Source organism: Erpetoichthys calabaricus, chromosome 13 (assembly GCF_900747795.2).
Source record: "Erpetoichthys calabaricus chromosome 13, fErpCal1.3, whole genome shotgun sequence".
Taxonomy (NCBI): Eukaryota; Metazoa; Chordata; class Cladistia; order Polypteriformes; family Polypteridae; genus Erpetoichthys; species Erpetoichthys calabaricus.
The window spans coordinates 65640230-65656488 of record NC_041406.2 but is presented as its reverse complement, the minus strand read 5'-3'; the positions used below and the strand labels follow the sequence as shown (position 1 = coordinate 65656488).

Sequence of the window (16259 nt, the reverse complement as noted above, 5' to 3'; positions counted from 1 at the left end):
ATATAAAAGAACTGGCTGCTTCATGTGCATTTCATTCAAGAGCAAAAACGTGTGGTTCATGAACCACTTGTTTATAACCAAGATATTTTGGCCCCCTTTTCATCTAAAATTATACTGATAAAATAATTCATGAATAAAATTAAGAGGGGAAGGTGAAGGATTTTGATACTTCAGATAACTGATGGCAAGATTAAGGGAGGCATTTTCATTGGTCCACAGATCCGACACATCATCAACGACAAGCGGTGTGGAGGTCTACCAGTGGGACCAGAGTAAATCATATGGAAGACATGTAATGATGTTGTTGAGAATGTTCTTGGTATCTACAGAGCACCAAACTGCATCCAGCTAGCTGACAACCTGCTGCAGGAATATAAAGCCATGAAGAAAAACATGTCACTAAAGATTCATTTTCTGCATTCACACTTGAACTTCTTCCCTGCTTATCTTATGTAAAAGAGAGCGCTATATAGTGCCCGACCCGGCACAGAACAACACAGAGGCACTATAAAACACAAGGGCTTTATTTTCTTCTTCACCCGTGGGCGCACGTCTTTCCCGTGACCCACAGGTAATACACAGTCTCAAAAGCACCTCTTTCTCCACCACACAATAACTCACTCTTTCTCTCCCATCACTCCACCACAAGCTTCATCCTCCTTCCTCCCAACTCTTGCTTCCTGAGTGGTGGTGGCTGGCCCTTTTTATATCCCACCCGGAAGCGGTCCAGGTGCTTGGCCACCTGGTCCTAATTGCCCTTCCAGGTGGGGCTGAAGGTATGACCAACCAGGCTGCTGACTCCACGCAGCTCCCCCTGGCGGCCATCCGAGCCCCCAACCAGGCTATGGAGGACTCCATCTCCCATGGAGCCATGCGCCGGGTTGGGGAATCATTGGCTGCCAGAGAGGCTGCCACCAAGCATCCCGGGGGAGGTATTGAACAGTCCATGGCTGCTCTCCCGGAACAGATGTAGCAGAGGCGTCCCTGCCGGGCATGGGACCCGGCTGTCCTTTACACTTAGTACAGTTGAACATAATGAAAGGTCTCATTAACAATGCAATGCAGGAAAAGCAGTATCAGGGCAAGTGGAATCCATTAATGATCCTCAAATATTGTTGGGCACTGAAACAAGAAGCATCAAATTCTGAGTACAAATGAAAATAAGCAGTAAAACATTTTAGCTCAATTAAACTAATACAGTATTATGTGCTAGCATCTTTAAGTGATTAAACAAACTAAATTAAATAAAAGTCTCCAAAATCCACTGTGATACAGTCCATCTGAAATTATATTTGTGTTCAACTTGAAGCTGTCTACCATAATCAATTATCCGTGCCCCACGGCTCTGCCTGCATATTAGTGAAAAAGGACAGTGAGGAGGGTCTGTCCGGCTCCCAACTCCTGACGTCACTCTTCCCCCTCCCATCTCGCAGTCTCTGTCTTGGATTAGCACAAATATATCGCTCCTGCAAGCAAACTATGATTCTTAGCGTGACGAGATATTTCTAAACCATAAAAAGAATATGCCCATTTTATAATAGCAGCATATCTAGCTTTTTATTACTAAACAGAAATACTTTCGACAAACTCCTGTCTTACAAAATTATGGCCCTAATAAAATGACAAGCCAATAAAAGAAAGGTAAGTCCTGTTATATATTTAATTGATCAAATTCTGTATCTTCACCAAATTAGAAAGAAGCATCTGGTTGGCAGGGAACAAGGAATGTCTAAAAAGCAAGATGTACAAGTCAGGAGGCCTATCATACTTTCCATCCATCTTCCAAAACATGCAAGTTAGGTGAATTTTAAATAGCTAATCAGGACAACTGAAATGCATCTGGTAACGTCAATTACTTCTGAATTGGAAAATTACAGAAAGAAGCCATCTTGTATTTGTGAGTACTGTTGCCAAAAAGATAGAACATAATGGAATGAGTATAAATAATCTTAAAATTTCCTAGAATTCAAAACTGAATTGTATTGTGAGCAATAAGGGTGCGCTTGAGCCATTCCCAAACCCAGAAACAAACTGGTCAAAGTGTAAGAAACAAGGTGCTGATTAACAAAATAAAAATCACAAGGAAGGAGACATTACAAGGAGTGTTACTTAAAAAACAAAATCCTGGGTGCCCAACTGGGCCTTTCTATTAGATTTGCATGCCTGTCTACTTGCCAGAGTTGCCCTTCCCAATTAAAACACACTAGGACACTTCCTCAATCTCCCTTTCAAATTTCTCACACACGGCCCTGAAACTCTTCCTTGAACCAGTTGAAGCCTTGTCCTACTCAGCATCCGACCTCAAGTACAATGATTGGTGGGACTTTTAAGCCTTGAACAAGTATTGATTCCTCTGTTATCCATAAAACCTCTTTGGAGAACAGGAATGCCTGCTGAATGTCTTGGGGTGGGGGGTGTGGGGGGGTCCTCCTGCTTACTATAGAAATGAACTTACCCACTTTCTCTTTCATTTTACCAGGCCTCTCTTGACTACAGCTCTGGTCCTCACTTGGCACCAGTTCACAATGTTTATATTAAACTGGAAGGCAGTAAGAACTGCTCACATCCTGAACATGACGTTAGAATTCATCCAGGATGCCATGGAAAGAGGTTTTCAGGTGGGAATGGACTATAATAGAGCAGTAAATGAGCAGGGTGCTAGTGGTCAACAGTATTAATTTGCTGTCATGATTCAGGTACCCACAGAGGCTCATGGGAAGTGCAGTCTCTGTGGAAGTAGAGGTGACCCTGAAATATTTGGGGTTCTCCTTGGATGAACCTTATAAGGTCCTCTACCCCTGGATAAGCTTGGAGTTGGGAGGGGAGCTTCTGGCAAGGAGGAAAAAGAGGCCAGTGTATTATTGAAGAGGAAGTCTGGAAGGGAGGAAGGTCAGTTATAGTTATGTAGTGGGGTAGACAGTCCTGAGGAGTGCAGACAGAGCCAGAAGGGCCCTAGACTTTGTTCTTTTGTGTGTTTTATTCTCCTACCTTTATCTCATTTGTAACTTGTGTTATTTAATAAACTGCCCTTCCTAGTATTTTCTTGGACTGTTTTGGTGTTTTTTGAGTACAAGGATCACTCTAGAGAGAACTTATGTGTCCATATATAGAGTGTGAGTCCTCGTCTGATCACTGTCTATACAAAATTGGCATATTCTTCCTGTGTACTGGTAGAAAACGTCAAATACATGTTAGGCTAAATCAGTCCTGTATAGTTGAAATTGGATGGACAGTTGAAGGAACACCTAGAGCAAGTACTCTGTATAATCAACAGCATGATTTTCATTTATTTTCTATAGGCAAACAGGGCAGAAACACTGCTGATGTTATTAGCAGCCGAATGCAATCCATTTTACAAATCAACATCTTTATAATATCCTTTCGCCTAGGATTGTGTTAGAGGTGAATTATTTAGAGAGTTAAAAAGTTCTTAAGTTAAAAGTTCTTACGTTAAAAGTTAAGTTAAAAGTTCTAAAAAAAATGGGGTAGGCCCCCGCTCCTCATGACCCCATATTGAATAAGCACAAGTGACTCAGTATGGCAGTATGCGTTAGGTTTTCTTGCAAAAACAAGCATTCTGTTCAGGGCAGATCCCTTCCTCAATCTTGATGTTGCTGGAGTCAGTTCTAACTCCCTCTGACCCTGTAAAAGGAACTGAACAGATGGATGCCCTGTGGCACAAGAGGGATTATACAGACGTGCAGTAAAGCAATAGTCGGCTTTGGAAGCCGAGAGGTGTAAATAATTATTGTGTGTTTATGGAGCCAGAATGGAATGTTTCGCAAGCAGCATGTTGTTGAGGTGGGTTGTTTCAAGCTTATTATTGTCTTACTTAAATAATGACACACCTTACACTATCTTATTACCCATTATTTAAGGCAATTCAAAATAGGAAAACTATGGCTCTTTTGAAGGCAAGAAAAATGATATTTCGTGTAGGAATTTCTAGCAAAAGAACAACCCTGCATTAATTGTTCTCCCATAAGCTCATAGATATTTCTGGTTCCTGTTCTTAATGAAATTGATAGGTAACATACCTGCATTTATATATATATATATATATAATATATATTGTGGAAAGCAGCCCGGACACAGACAGGCGGACACCGATAGTTCACCCAACAGACGTTTATTATACATTATTCTATTTACAAAGTAAAACACACCACCCCAGTACTCCCCCAAAGTCCAGGCCTTTCTCACGATGCCTTTCTCAGGTCCGCCTCCACTGCTCTCCTCCAAGACTCTGTCTCTCTTCCTCCTGACTCTAGCCATCAAATGGAGGGAGGCAGCCCCGCTTATACACACATGCTTCAGGTGCCTCCTGGTAAGCTTCCGCCGCCCCTTCCTGGTGTGGCAGAAATACTGGCTGCGCACCCAGAAGCACTCCGGGTGTCCCTGGTCTTCTCCCACCCAGCACTTCCAGGTGTGGCGGAAGTGCTGAGGGCCAGGGCTCCACAGGCACTGGGGCGCCCCCTGGCGGTGACCATGGGCCCCTATAGGGTTGAGCTTCTAAGCTCCGTTCCCGTGGTCCCCAAAGCCACCAGGGCGGTCGCCCCCTCATGGTCTGGAGGAGGCGTAAGCCCTACTCCGTTCCACCTGGGCATCCTGGCTGGGTACCACCTCCAGCCGCTTGCCACAATATATATGTATATACAATCCCACCCAGTGGTTTCTCATAAGTTCATGAATCCACCATTAATGTGGAGTTTGCACTTTTGTTTCATGTCTGCACAGGTTTCCTATGGTCCTCTCCCTTATTCTAAAGACGTGCACATTATGTTTATTGTGTTGTGGTCCACTGTGAGTGTGTGATTGTGAGCCTTGGTCCCTTATTGCATAGATTGTTTCCGGCAGGGCAGCAACAAACTGCTTTTTTAAAAGTTTTAAATTTTGGACTATATTTCACTGCGGTGGGTTGGCACCCTGCCCAGGATTGGTTCCCTGCCTTGTGCCCTGTGTTGGCTGGGATTGGCTTCTGCAGACCCCCTTGACCCTGTATTCGGATTCAGCGGGTTGGAAAATGGATGGATGGACTATATTTCATTGCTCAACCTTCTTTTATATCAGGCAACATCATGAGTCAAGAAGCACTCAAAGCAAGTGACTAGCAACAAACACAATTTGTAGCAACAAGGCATCAGCTGCCATAAAAATAACCACCAGAATGGCAGTGCCCATAACAAACAGACTTGAAATAGCAATGCGATGACTTCACTGTGGTAAGAACAAAATATATCAAGTCTGAAAATAAAAAATAATAATATTCAGAAAACAAAAACAAGGAGGGTGATGTGTTCCTAAAGTGTTTGAATTTTTCTCTCTGTAAGTGATTATTTTTGTTATAATTTTGTGATTTTTTTCTTTTGCTTGTGGCATAATGGGTCCGTGGCTCTGAAAGAATGGCCGAGTTTTAAATAACCCATTGGCCGTGTCAAGTCTCCGTGGGCGCTCCCACTCATCCGTGGGGAGTTGATGTGGTAATATGGGCAAGACGCAACTGCATGTGAAGGTGCAATCATTCTCAATTGCTTCATTGGCTTCCTGTGGTGTGTGATTGAGATGCTGTGCCCACAGAGTACAGGCTGGCACAAGAGAGGGAAAGGAAAGGAAAAAGAACAGAAGAAGGAGGTTAAGGAGAGAAGAAGGCAGGAGGCTGTAACAGCCAGTGCAGGAGCAAGCGAGCAGGCTCGCTGGTGAATGCAGGCAGCTGGGAGTAGAGCCCCAGAAGGAGTGTTTGGCCAACACTCGATGGGAGCTGTAGGAAGCGGTCGCTCCAGCTGAGTGGTTCCTAGGAGCTGGAGTGACTGGGAGTAAGGACAGCTTGCCACATAAGGCTGAAAAGGCAGTGGGAGTCGAGGAGGCTTGGCATGGAGAGCCCCAGGGTGAGCACCCTGGCTGTTGGAGGAACCTAGTGAGTGAGTTGTATATAGCCAGGGGACGGAAGGCTACCAGACCAGTAGGAGAGTCAGCTGCACCTGCGGATAGAGTGACTCCCCTGTTGCAAGACCCACATGGGAGAAGCAGGGGAGCCACCAGTTTAAAGGAGAAGGCACCAGGTTTTTATAAAGGACTTTTACCAGCCCGTTGATTTTAACCTTGTTTTAAAGGATTATTTATTGATTTTAAACTTCCACTTTTTTCACCTCATTCTTATGGATTATTTACTTATGGAACTATGGAGATCTGCACTATTTATTTAGACACTCTTGTTTTGTTTTTTTAATAAAAGCACTTTGCACCTTCTGATTACTCCAAGAGTGTTTTGTCCCCATTTACACAGCTCATCCGGTTACATTACTGATGGTGTTGAGTTCATGAGGCTCCCAAAATTAGAGGAGGGAGCATGGAGCAGGACCCACACCATCACATTGCTGTACTTGTTCTGCCAGTGATGGAAATAGGCAGAGAAAGTATTCTAACACAGAGCAGGAGACAGATGTTCCAAAGGTCATAATTGAAATAACAAACAGGGCTCATTGCAGAAATAATATACTCTAAAGGAAACAAACATCCAATACACAATACCAAAATTGAGTTGAAAAAAACACACAAAAAGTTTCAAAGCCCAGAGTCAAAAACACATTCCTAACACCACCAAACTTCTTTTACTTGTTAACCAGTATCTTGAGCAATCAGGAAGTGCACAGTGCTGACCTTTATATTGTTGCAACAGTGACATCACACATTATGACATTCATTTGTCACATATTATTAACACAGCTCTAACCAAAATTGAGGAACCCACAACAAAACCAAGATGGCAGCAGGTTAAAACATGAAATAATTCAGAAACTATCTGAATGATTTTAGACCAAGTTCAAAACCCTGTTTGAAGCATAAAAACTAAGAAAATGTGAAAAATGGACCCAGAGAAAATTAGAAAAACATACAAAAATTATCAGTACTGTAGTATTTTTTTCTGTTAGGAGATAGTTAACATAGGTAGGCGCTCATGCTGCCTGTGTAGAGTCAAGGTGTGAAGCAAACTTTACATATAACATAGGGCCATCTTTTTAATTTTAACTTCAAATTTTTCAGATTAGATCTTTATATACTACATACTGTTTTCAGACTTGTTTGTCTCCATGTCTCTAGTAAAAACTTAAAAATGTAAATCTAGTAAAAACATATAAATTTATATTTATAGTTTTGCATGATAAGTTTAAAAATAGAAGACAACCAGATAGTACAGAGAGGAAATGGACTTGCTTTCTGTTTTAACCTAAATCGAATACAGTGTGGGCACATATGCTATATAGAACCATGGAAGTTGGAGCCTACAAGGACTGTGGACCCCAAGAGTTTTCATTTTTTTGGATTACTGTACTTCTCCCCTGTCAAAAGATAACGTTCTGCTAATATTGTTCCTCTAATATTCTTAAATTGTTCTGCTTTTATTGGATCAACCTTTTTTTAATCCTAATTTGGGGAGGAAGTGATAAAAAATGTATAATTCTGTTTATTTTTGTAACTTTAAACACATTTGTGTTTTTATATGATATATAAAGTTTGAATGTTTTTGTAGTTTACTCTTACAATGTTTTTAGAGAAGTTGGACTATACTGTATGAATAAAGTGAAATTAGTTAAATTATATAGTGCACACGTTACCAACAAAATTAGATTATAATGTCACGCAGTAACATTGCAAATTCATAAATATTAAGATATTGTATACAAACATGAACATTTAGAAAGAAGACTGGCATGAAAAAATCACATAAAAACAAATACTTTTAACAATGCTATAAGCTGATGCTTTCTTTATTCTGGGGATCTAGAATTTAAATCTTCACCCCAAACACTAAACTCAAGGACAGTGCACTGTTTAAACTATTACACATGTTGACTATGGATTTATCAATTTTCAAACCTAATCAAATTAATTTAATAAAATTCAGGGCCACATGGGAGTATCCTAGCAGCATTGCATGCAAGACAGGAAATAATTATTAATGTGACACCAGTAATGGAAATGAGGATCTTATTCAATAAAAATCCAATAATGTATCAGAATTTATCCATTTAGAGTCGCATAAACTGAATGAGACATGGAATAAGATTCCAAGGGGTATGCAAGATTTGATGCCACAGCTGGTTGACCAGTGTATAATATAGCGTATAGTGCTCTTGGACCTCTTCCCATATATCATAAAGCTTCTGTCAGGAACCTAGGTGTGATTTTTGACAGCTCATTCAAACAGATAAATTTGGTGGTTGAATGCAGCTTTTTCCAGCTAAGACTTATCTAAGGTAAAGGCTTTATGACTTCTTGGCAGAATTTATGCCAAAATATGACCAAGTTTTAATTGTTGGGGATTTTAATATTCATGTCTGTTGTACTGAGAAGCCTTTGGTGAAAGACTTTTTAGATTTAATGGATTCTTTTAGTCTAATTCAGTCTGTAACTGGTCCCACTCAGGAATGTGGGCATACGCTGGATCTCATCTTTTCTCGCGGTGTATCTGTTCTTAATCTGGAAATTGGTGATGCAGTATTTTCAGACCATATGCCCGTTTTATTTGATTTTGTTCCTCTCTGTCAATTTACTACACCGTATGCACCTGTTCGGCGCTGCAGTGATCTTAAATCTTCCACTACTGCTCAGTTTTCTGCTGTTTTTAATTATGAAGTGACCTCACAGCCCTCAGTGTCTTCCAATACTGAGGAGCTAACACTTCAATTTAATTCTGCTTGCCAAACTGCTTTGGACTTTGTGGCAGGAGAGCTGAGCGGAGGTGGAAAAAGGACAAGTTGCAGGTTTCTTTTGAAATATTGAGAGAAAGTTGGTTGTATTATCAGAAAGTTTTGAAAGCTGCAAGATCAAAATTTTTTTCTGAAGTTATTGGGTCTAACTCTCACAACCCCCGTGTACTTTTTAACACATTGAGTTCTGTACTTAATGTTCATGAACCTGTCTTTCTGGAAGCCTCTAAGGAAACTTGCAATAAATTTCTTTACTTTTTCTTGAAGAAGGTTGTAAGCACTAGGGCCCTCATTTCACCACCTTCTCATGATCCATCCATTTTAATACCCTGTTTGGCTGTGTTTGACCACTTTGAGTCTGTCACTTTGTCCTTTTTAAATCAGCTGGTTTTCAGTATGAAGCCATCTGGCTCCCCCCTTGATGTTGTTCCTCCTCGACTTCTTAAGGAGGTCTTTTCTACCTTGGGTCCTTCAATTCTTACTATTATTAATAGTAGTTTAACCTCTAGTGTGGTGCCTAAACATTTTAAACATGCTGTTGTGCAACCACTGCTGAAAAAAACGGGTCTGGACCACTCTGTTATGTCTAACTTTAGGCCTATTTCCAAGCTACCTTTTTTGTCCAAACTCTTGGAAAAAGTCATCTATACCCAACTTAAGTCCTTTCTGGATGAACATGCAATTCTGGAAGTGTTCTAGTTTGGGTTTAAAACTCACCACAGCGCTGAGTCCTCTCTGTTAAGGGTTTTTAATGATATTCTTTTGACAGTGGACTCTGGTGACTGTGTACTACTTATGCTTTTGGATTTAACAGCTGCATTTGACATGATAGACCATGAGATCCTCATCTCTAGGCTGGAGCAGTGGGTGGGCATCACAGGTTTAGCTCTCCAATGGTTTAGGTCCTATCTTTCAGATAGAGGTTTTTGTGTCAGTATTGATAATTTTACCTCCACCACTGTTGCCCTCCCCTGGGGGGTACCACAGGGCTCCATCCTGGGACCTCTTCTGTTCTCCTTGTACCTGCTGCCACTCGGCGCTATTTTTCGTAAACACTGTATTTCCTTTCATGTTTATGCAGATGACTGTCAGGTGTATTTCCCTCTGAAGCGCCAAGGTCCATGTTCTGTCCAGCCCCTGCTTGATTGCCTTATTGACATAAGGAGTTGGATGGCATTAAATTTTCTAATTTTAATGAGAACAAAACAGAAGTCATGCTATTTAGGCCCAATAGCACCAGCGGGAGCCCCTGCATCGACCTTTCCACTGTGGCTCAATTTGAGAAATCCATGATCACAAATTTAGGTGAAAAATGGATTCCACTTTAAAACTTGATAGCCATGTGAACGCAGTGATAAAATCTTGCTTTTTCCAGTTGAGGCGGCTGTCAAAAATCAAGCCTGTGTTGTCTAAGCGCAACTTTGAAACAGTGATACATGCTTTTATAACATCTCGTCTAGATTACTGCAATGCGCTTCTTTTTGGAATTAGCCAGGCCTCCATGGCTGGCCTACAGCTGGTGCAAAACGCTGCTGTTCGATTTTTAACTGGCACAAGAAAGAATGAGCATGTTACCCTGATTTTGGCTTCCCTCCACTGGTTTCCAATCTGTTTTCGAATCCATTTTAAGATCCTTGTATTTGTTTTTAAATCTTTTAATGGGTGTGCCCCTCTTTATTTGTCGGAACTGCTGCACCCTTACGTACCGTCTCGCTCTCTCAGGTCAGCAGACCAGATGATTTTACGCATTCCCAAGGCACGATGCAAACTCTGAGGTGATTGAGCTTTTTCAGTTGCAGCCCCCAAAACTCTGGAACGATTTGCCGTTGCACGTTAGGCAGGCTCCTTCACTAGCTGCCTTTAAATCCTATTTAAAAACACATTTTTACTCTCTGGCTTTTAACCCTGTATAATATGTTGGCTATTTGTATACTTTTTATACATTCTATTAAGAATCTCTTCAGTTCTTATGTGTTTATGTGTTGTTTTTCTTTGTACAGCACTTTGGCCAGCCTTGAGGTTGTTTTTAAAGTGCTTTATAAATAAATTAAATAAATAAATCATAAAAGTCTTATTTCTTCTTGCTGGCATCTGGCCCCGTAAGTTGTCTGTATGTATGTCTATGTTGGCTCATGTACATTCATGATTATAAATATGTATGCATGGGAGTGGGTATTTTGAGTTTATGTTTTATGTAGTGGTTGAGTATGTCTGCAGATCTGTGATGTGTATATGTATTTTAACTGCTTCTTTCACCTTTTGTTGTACAGCACGTTTGTCCAGTTTCGGCTGTTGTAAATGTGCTTTATAAATTAAGTTTGACTTGGCTTGACCATTACTGACCAAATAAAGCACATTTAGAAAATAAAGGAACATATGTATGGATGGAAATCATATTTGGTAACTGCTGACATGATGTAAAGGGCTGCGTAGGGCATTGGGAGAGAATGTTGCACCTTAAAACAGGTGAAGAGCTGAAAGTGTCAATAAAGGTTACTTTTTATATATTACAGGATCTTGTGATGCAGTGACTGTACATATTAAAAGCTTGTAGTGTATATTATAAGTATTCCTGAATGTACACATCTGGGTCTATAGTTGATGGTTAAATTATAAAGGGGCACATTTTGTGTTCTAATTTTCTTGTAGTTTTCTGTTATATAAAACATGACTCAGTGTGTGCAGTTTATAACTTACAATTTAAAATTTTAGATCGTTACATACTCTTGCATGGTAATGTTTATGAATATTCTTATTAAACTTCATTATTAGGTCATATGCAGAGAATAGATATGTTTTCTTGTCATTAATATTAATCATTTTTTTCTTTTTATACAGGTTCTAGTTCTGCATTTTTAAAGGTGCCCAACCACATCATACATGGGATTAAAGGACAGTCTCTGGTAATACCTGTGGAATATGATGTTAGGTCTAAGGTTGATGACATTCAGGGTAACTGGGAGTTCAAAAAACTGAATGATAACCACTACAAGCATGTGGTGACATTCCGAAATGACCTGTTCATTTATGATATGTGCATGGAGTTCAAAAAGAAATTTAAACTTCACCCCCCGAATGCGTCCTTACTGATTACAGATTTGGACACTATGGAGGAAGGGCAATACAAGATAACAGTGAATGTTCAAATGAAGCTCATGGTCACAGATGAGAAAACGATCCAAGTTACTGTGAACGGTGAGTTGCAAAAATCCTAATTTTTATTCAATATCGTGATAAATAGCTCAGCGAGGAGAGTGGTATGATTATAGCTAATGCTCTAGAATAATTACTAGTGTTTACAACTTGCTGACATCTGTGAAAAGTACAGATAAAGTGTATTGTGTGAAGAACATTCAGTATTATCATAGCTGTATTGACAATTGGACATGTGACAGCAACAAATGTACAACCTACTTAGGCAGAACTCACTCTCAAAACTGACATGGCCACGTGCTGATTAGTCTGGTTTCCATCCAGCTACAGAGTGCTGGGCTCAAATCCCAGCCCAAGTTTGTACATTCCATGTCTGTGTGGGTTTTTCTAAGGAGCCTTTGGTTTTCCTCCCATCTCTTAAAGACACACATCTTAGGTTAATTGGTGCAGTATGAAGATGTGTGGGTGTATGAGTAAGTGAGTGCTCTGATGTGCATGTCCTCAGGACTGATACTTGTTTTGTACACGATGTTGCTGGGATAGTCTCCAGTTCTTGTGACCATCAATTGGAATAAACAGTTTCAATAATGGAGAGATAGCAGGTAATTAATCTAATATACACATATTGAGAATATTGAAGGACCCCAGAGCAGTCAGACAAGTCTCACATGGAAACAGAGAGAACATGAAAACATCAGGAAAATATTAGCTGTTCTGGGAACTGAACCCCATTTCCTGAAAAGTTATGGTTTCAATGTTACCTGCTACAGTGTGTCACTTATAAATAAAATATTCTAAACAAAAAAGTTACTGGCTTTGTGTGTGTAAATTAAGCAAAATTCTCGTCAACTATCCCATCACTTATGGTCTGGAGGACTAGACTATCTTAGTCAGTGATGTGTGTAGGTGCAATGGCATAGCACAGACAGTGGTAGAGGGCTCCCTGAAAAAAGAATTTACAATAGAACCCTAATTCAATGCCCCCATATTTAGCATTTTCACACAATTTAACATTTTTTGGATGCTGTTGTTGACATAAAAAAGCTCTGTCTGAAGGAGCGGAGTCTCGGCTTTCTTCACACAGTAGCTAAAAGAGACTCAATCCTGATTTTCTCTATTCTGATTTTTACACCATTTGTTTGTTTTTTTGACTGTCTATCTCGAATGTGCTACACATGCACAAAATGAATAAAGCAACTTTGGCAGACAAATGAAAACTGAAAGATGCTGGCTGCTGCTCTACCCCATACCATTTCAGTGTAGGATGTGTGCAAACTTGTCACCTCAAGAATCAAAAAATGAAAGATCAGAGCTGTTGGTTTGGGCACATTTATCCAGGCTGGTATTCTGTACATAGAAACAAGTGGCCCAAAGGATAGAAGGCGGGACTGATGAGAGCAATGAGGATGGTTTGGATGCAAAACAGTTGTTACAAGAGCCATGTAAATACTTTCTGAAAAAGGTTTGATTCTGTCATTTATTGCTAATCATACTTTCTAAAAAATCAGATCTTTGTCACATGTGACCATGAGAGAAAAAATGGGAATTGAGCAACAGTGTGAATGTTATCTTGTTTGCTTTCAAACATCAAACATAAAGTTGTACGTGGAGGTTTATAACAATGTTATGTGTTTTCCTGTATTTCAAACTCATTACTTCTCCTCTGAGGTCAGAAACTATTCAATCATTGTCTACAGTTGTAATTAAACCGGCGACCCAATTTGTTGCAGTTCAGAGGAAAACTATTATAAGTTAATAATAAAGCATTTTGAGACCCCAATGTCTTTTATGTACGTATTTCTCTTCAAACACTGCATATGTTTTTTTCTGCCTGAGTCTGGTGCCATGTATGGGCACAATGGGCACTGGCTGGGGGCCCACGATGTTTCTGATGCCTATATATGCTTCTGTTAGGCTATGAAAACAGTGGCTCCAGTGCGTTACTTTGCCTGGAGGCCTGTGATGGTGTTAAGATGGCCCTGTCTGGGGCTGTCAGGTTGCTCAGCACGTTGTTATAAATAAGCTCATTGTCATCAGCAATGGGAAGTATTAGGCAAGGAGAACAAGCAGAAGAAGGCTTTTTTATCACATGATCTTGATTTGCCATTAATATGCTCAGTTTATGAAACAGATTTTAAAAAAATGTTCTTACTCAGAATATTTTGCAGCTAAAAACAAGTCGGTCACGTCAGTATATTAATGTGCTGTTGTGCTAATGGAGAGGTTTCCTTTTTTGCATTGATGAAAGGTGAATTTATGTGTATGAGTGGAAAAACCTGAGCACTTGTCATTTAATTCAGGTCCCTTCCTTTTAGACTGTAGAGCTGCATTATTCTTAATTAAACCTTCAGGCAATCTTTCCCTCAATTTCTGCTTGCTGAATCTTCTACCACTTTTCCCATATTTCCATAAGACTTTATTATACAACATTCAGTGGCTTGGCATATCGCTCATGGCAAGTGCTCCATTAGTGTTTTGTTTACCCATGCTGCCCTAAATAGTGTACATACAGGTTTATTTAATAAATTGATTAATTAAAACATCTTACAGAAAACATGTTTCATATAACTATAAACATTTTTTCCTCCTATGTGTCTTGTTCTGCCTGAACTCAAAAATAAAAATCCAGGAGATGTGTTCAATGTGGTTGGAATCAACCAGTGGATAAGAGACAGAATTGTAGTTTTAAACAGTCAGGGTCATGAATTGGAAATACACCCAAAACACTGAAGCACTAAAACTCAAAACATCAACCAAAAGTCAAAGTTCATCCAAAATTCCTGTTTATAGACTAAATCTAACTACAATCACCACAAAGATTTGAATTTTGTATCCAGAAACGTGAATGATGAACCAACTGTTGTGCCATCGAAAATAACAGCACCACCATGGCATCACATAATTACAGTGAGACATCATCACTAGCAACCCAAAATGGTGAAGAAGTGACCTCAAGAAAATAACATATCAAAAAACAAAATTAAGGTACAAAATAACTGCAGAATTAAACTGATGTAAAACTAACATTCACATTGTGTGTCTCTATTAAAATTGTCTATTAGGTTTACTTGTATCCAATAATGCCCTATATCTGTTGCACTTATATGGAACTTATGAGCGGACATGATGTACCGTATATACTCACATATAAGTTGGGTCTTGAAACCTGAAAAATCGATCATAAAATCAGACCCCGACTTAAACGCCCGTTCAAAAATACAACACTTTTTTTTTTTACATCTTCTTGCGTCCTCCAATCTCTCATCAGTTCCTCAGACACAATTTTCTTTTGCCACTTCAACAACTTTTATTTTAAAACCAGCTTCATTTTTTCTTCTGATCAAAGGCTCCATCGTAGATAAGGGATGCTCTTACGATAAAGATGTATGAGGGTGTAAGATACAAAAAACACAAAACAGTGCAAAACTCGCTTCGGAATAGTTTGTGTATTACCGTGTGGTCACGTAGGCACAATACATAGAAAAGAAAAAGGCAGTGTGCTCTGTGGTTACTCTCTCAGGTGGGCGTTAGCATATCATAATCTCTTGGACCAATAGCGTGAGTTTTCCGCATTCAACTTATACGACTGACTGACATTATAAAATACCAGAAATTATACAGTAAAATCAGGCCCTGACTTATACGCAGAAGAACTTAAACACGAGTATAAATGGTAATTATTTTTCTGGCAAAAAATCTGGTACGTAACAAATGTTATCGTGTACATACCAGATGCTATTTCATGACCAGTAGATACTAACACGTGCACAGCATGTGAACTAAAGTCGATCAAATGAGACTTCACATATATATTCACATATGACAGAACTGATTATTTAGTTTAATATTTAAATATAATAATGTGTAAATATGCAAAAATATTAAAGCAATAAGCATACATAACTTGCTCAAACCAAATTAGGTTCATGGCAGACTGGAGCCTATCCCAGCAGCATTGGGTACGAGGCACTAAGTAGCTTTGAAAAGGGTTTCAGTCCATCACATTTCCAGTTCACACACACTCCCACTATCATATGGGGCCAAATTAGAGGTGCCGCTTAACTTAACATTTACGTCTATAGGAAAGGGAAGAAACTAAAGTGTTTGAAGCAAAACTCCACAGACAACCACTGGGCATGACATTTTTACAATAAAGTTTTTAGATGGCACCGCTAACCACTGATTCACACTGCAGGTATGCATTAACGTTAATTATTTTTGTGTTGTGGATTGCATTCTCATAATATGTTCCAATTAATTTTTACTGAGCAAAATTAGCATTTTGTGCATAGCAATAAAAATATTACTTAAAATGAGAATAAAACAATTCTAATATCATAAAGATGCATGAAATAAACAAAGACAACACTGTAAAGGCAAGTCAGAATATAGAAAATT

General features: G+C 39.5%; 1 protein-coding gene across 1 annotated transcript in view; it reads left to right on the top strand.

The window, feature by feature from the left end:
* hepacam2 (HEPACAM family member 2) overlaps positions 1 to 16259 on the top strand; it is an 89258-nt gene that overhangs the window by 18181 nt on the left and 54818 nt on the right. The window contains exon 2 of the mRNA XM_028817094.2: positions 11547 to 11903. Coding sequence (XP_028672927.2) covers positions 11547 to 11903 — 357 coding nt within the window. The remainder of the gene's footprint in view (positions 1 to 11546; positions 11904 to 16259) is intronic.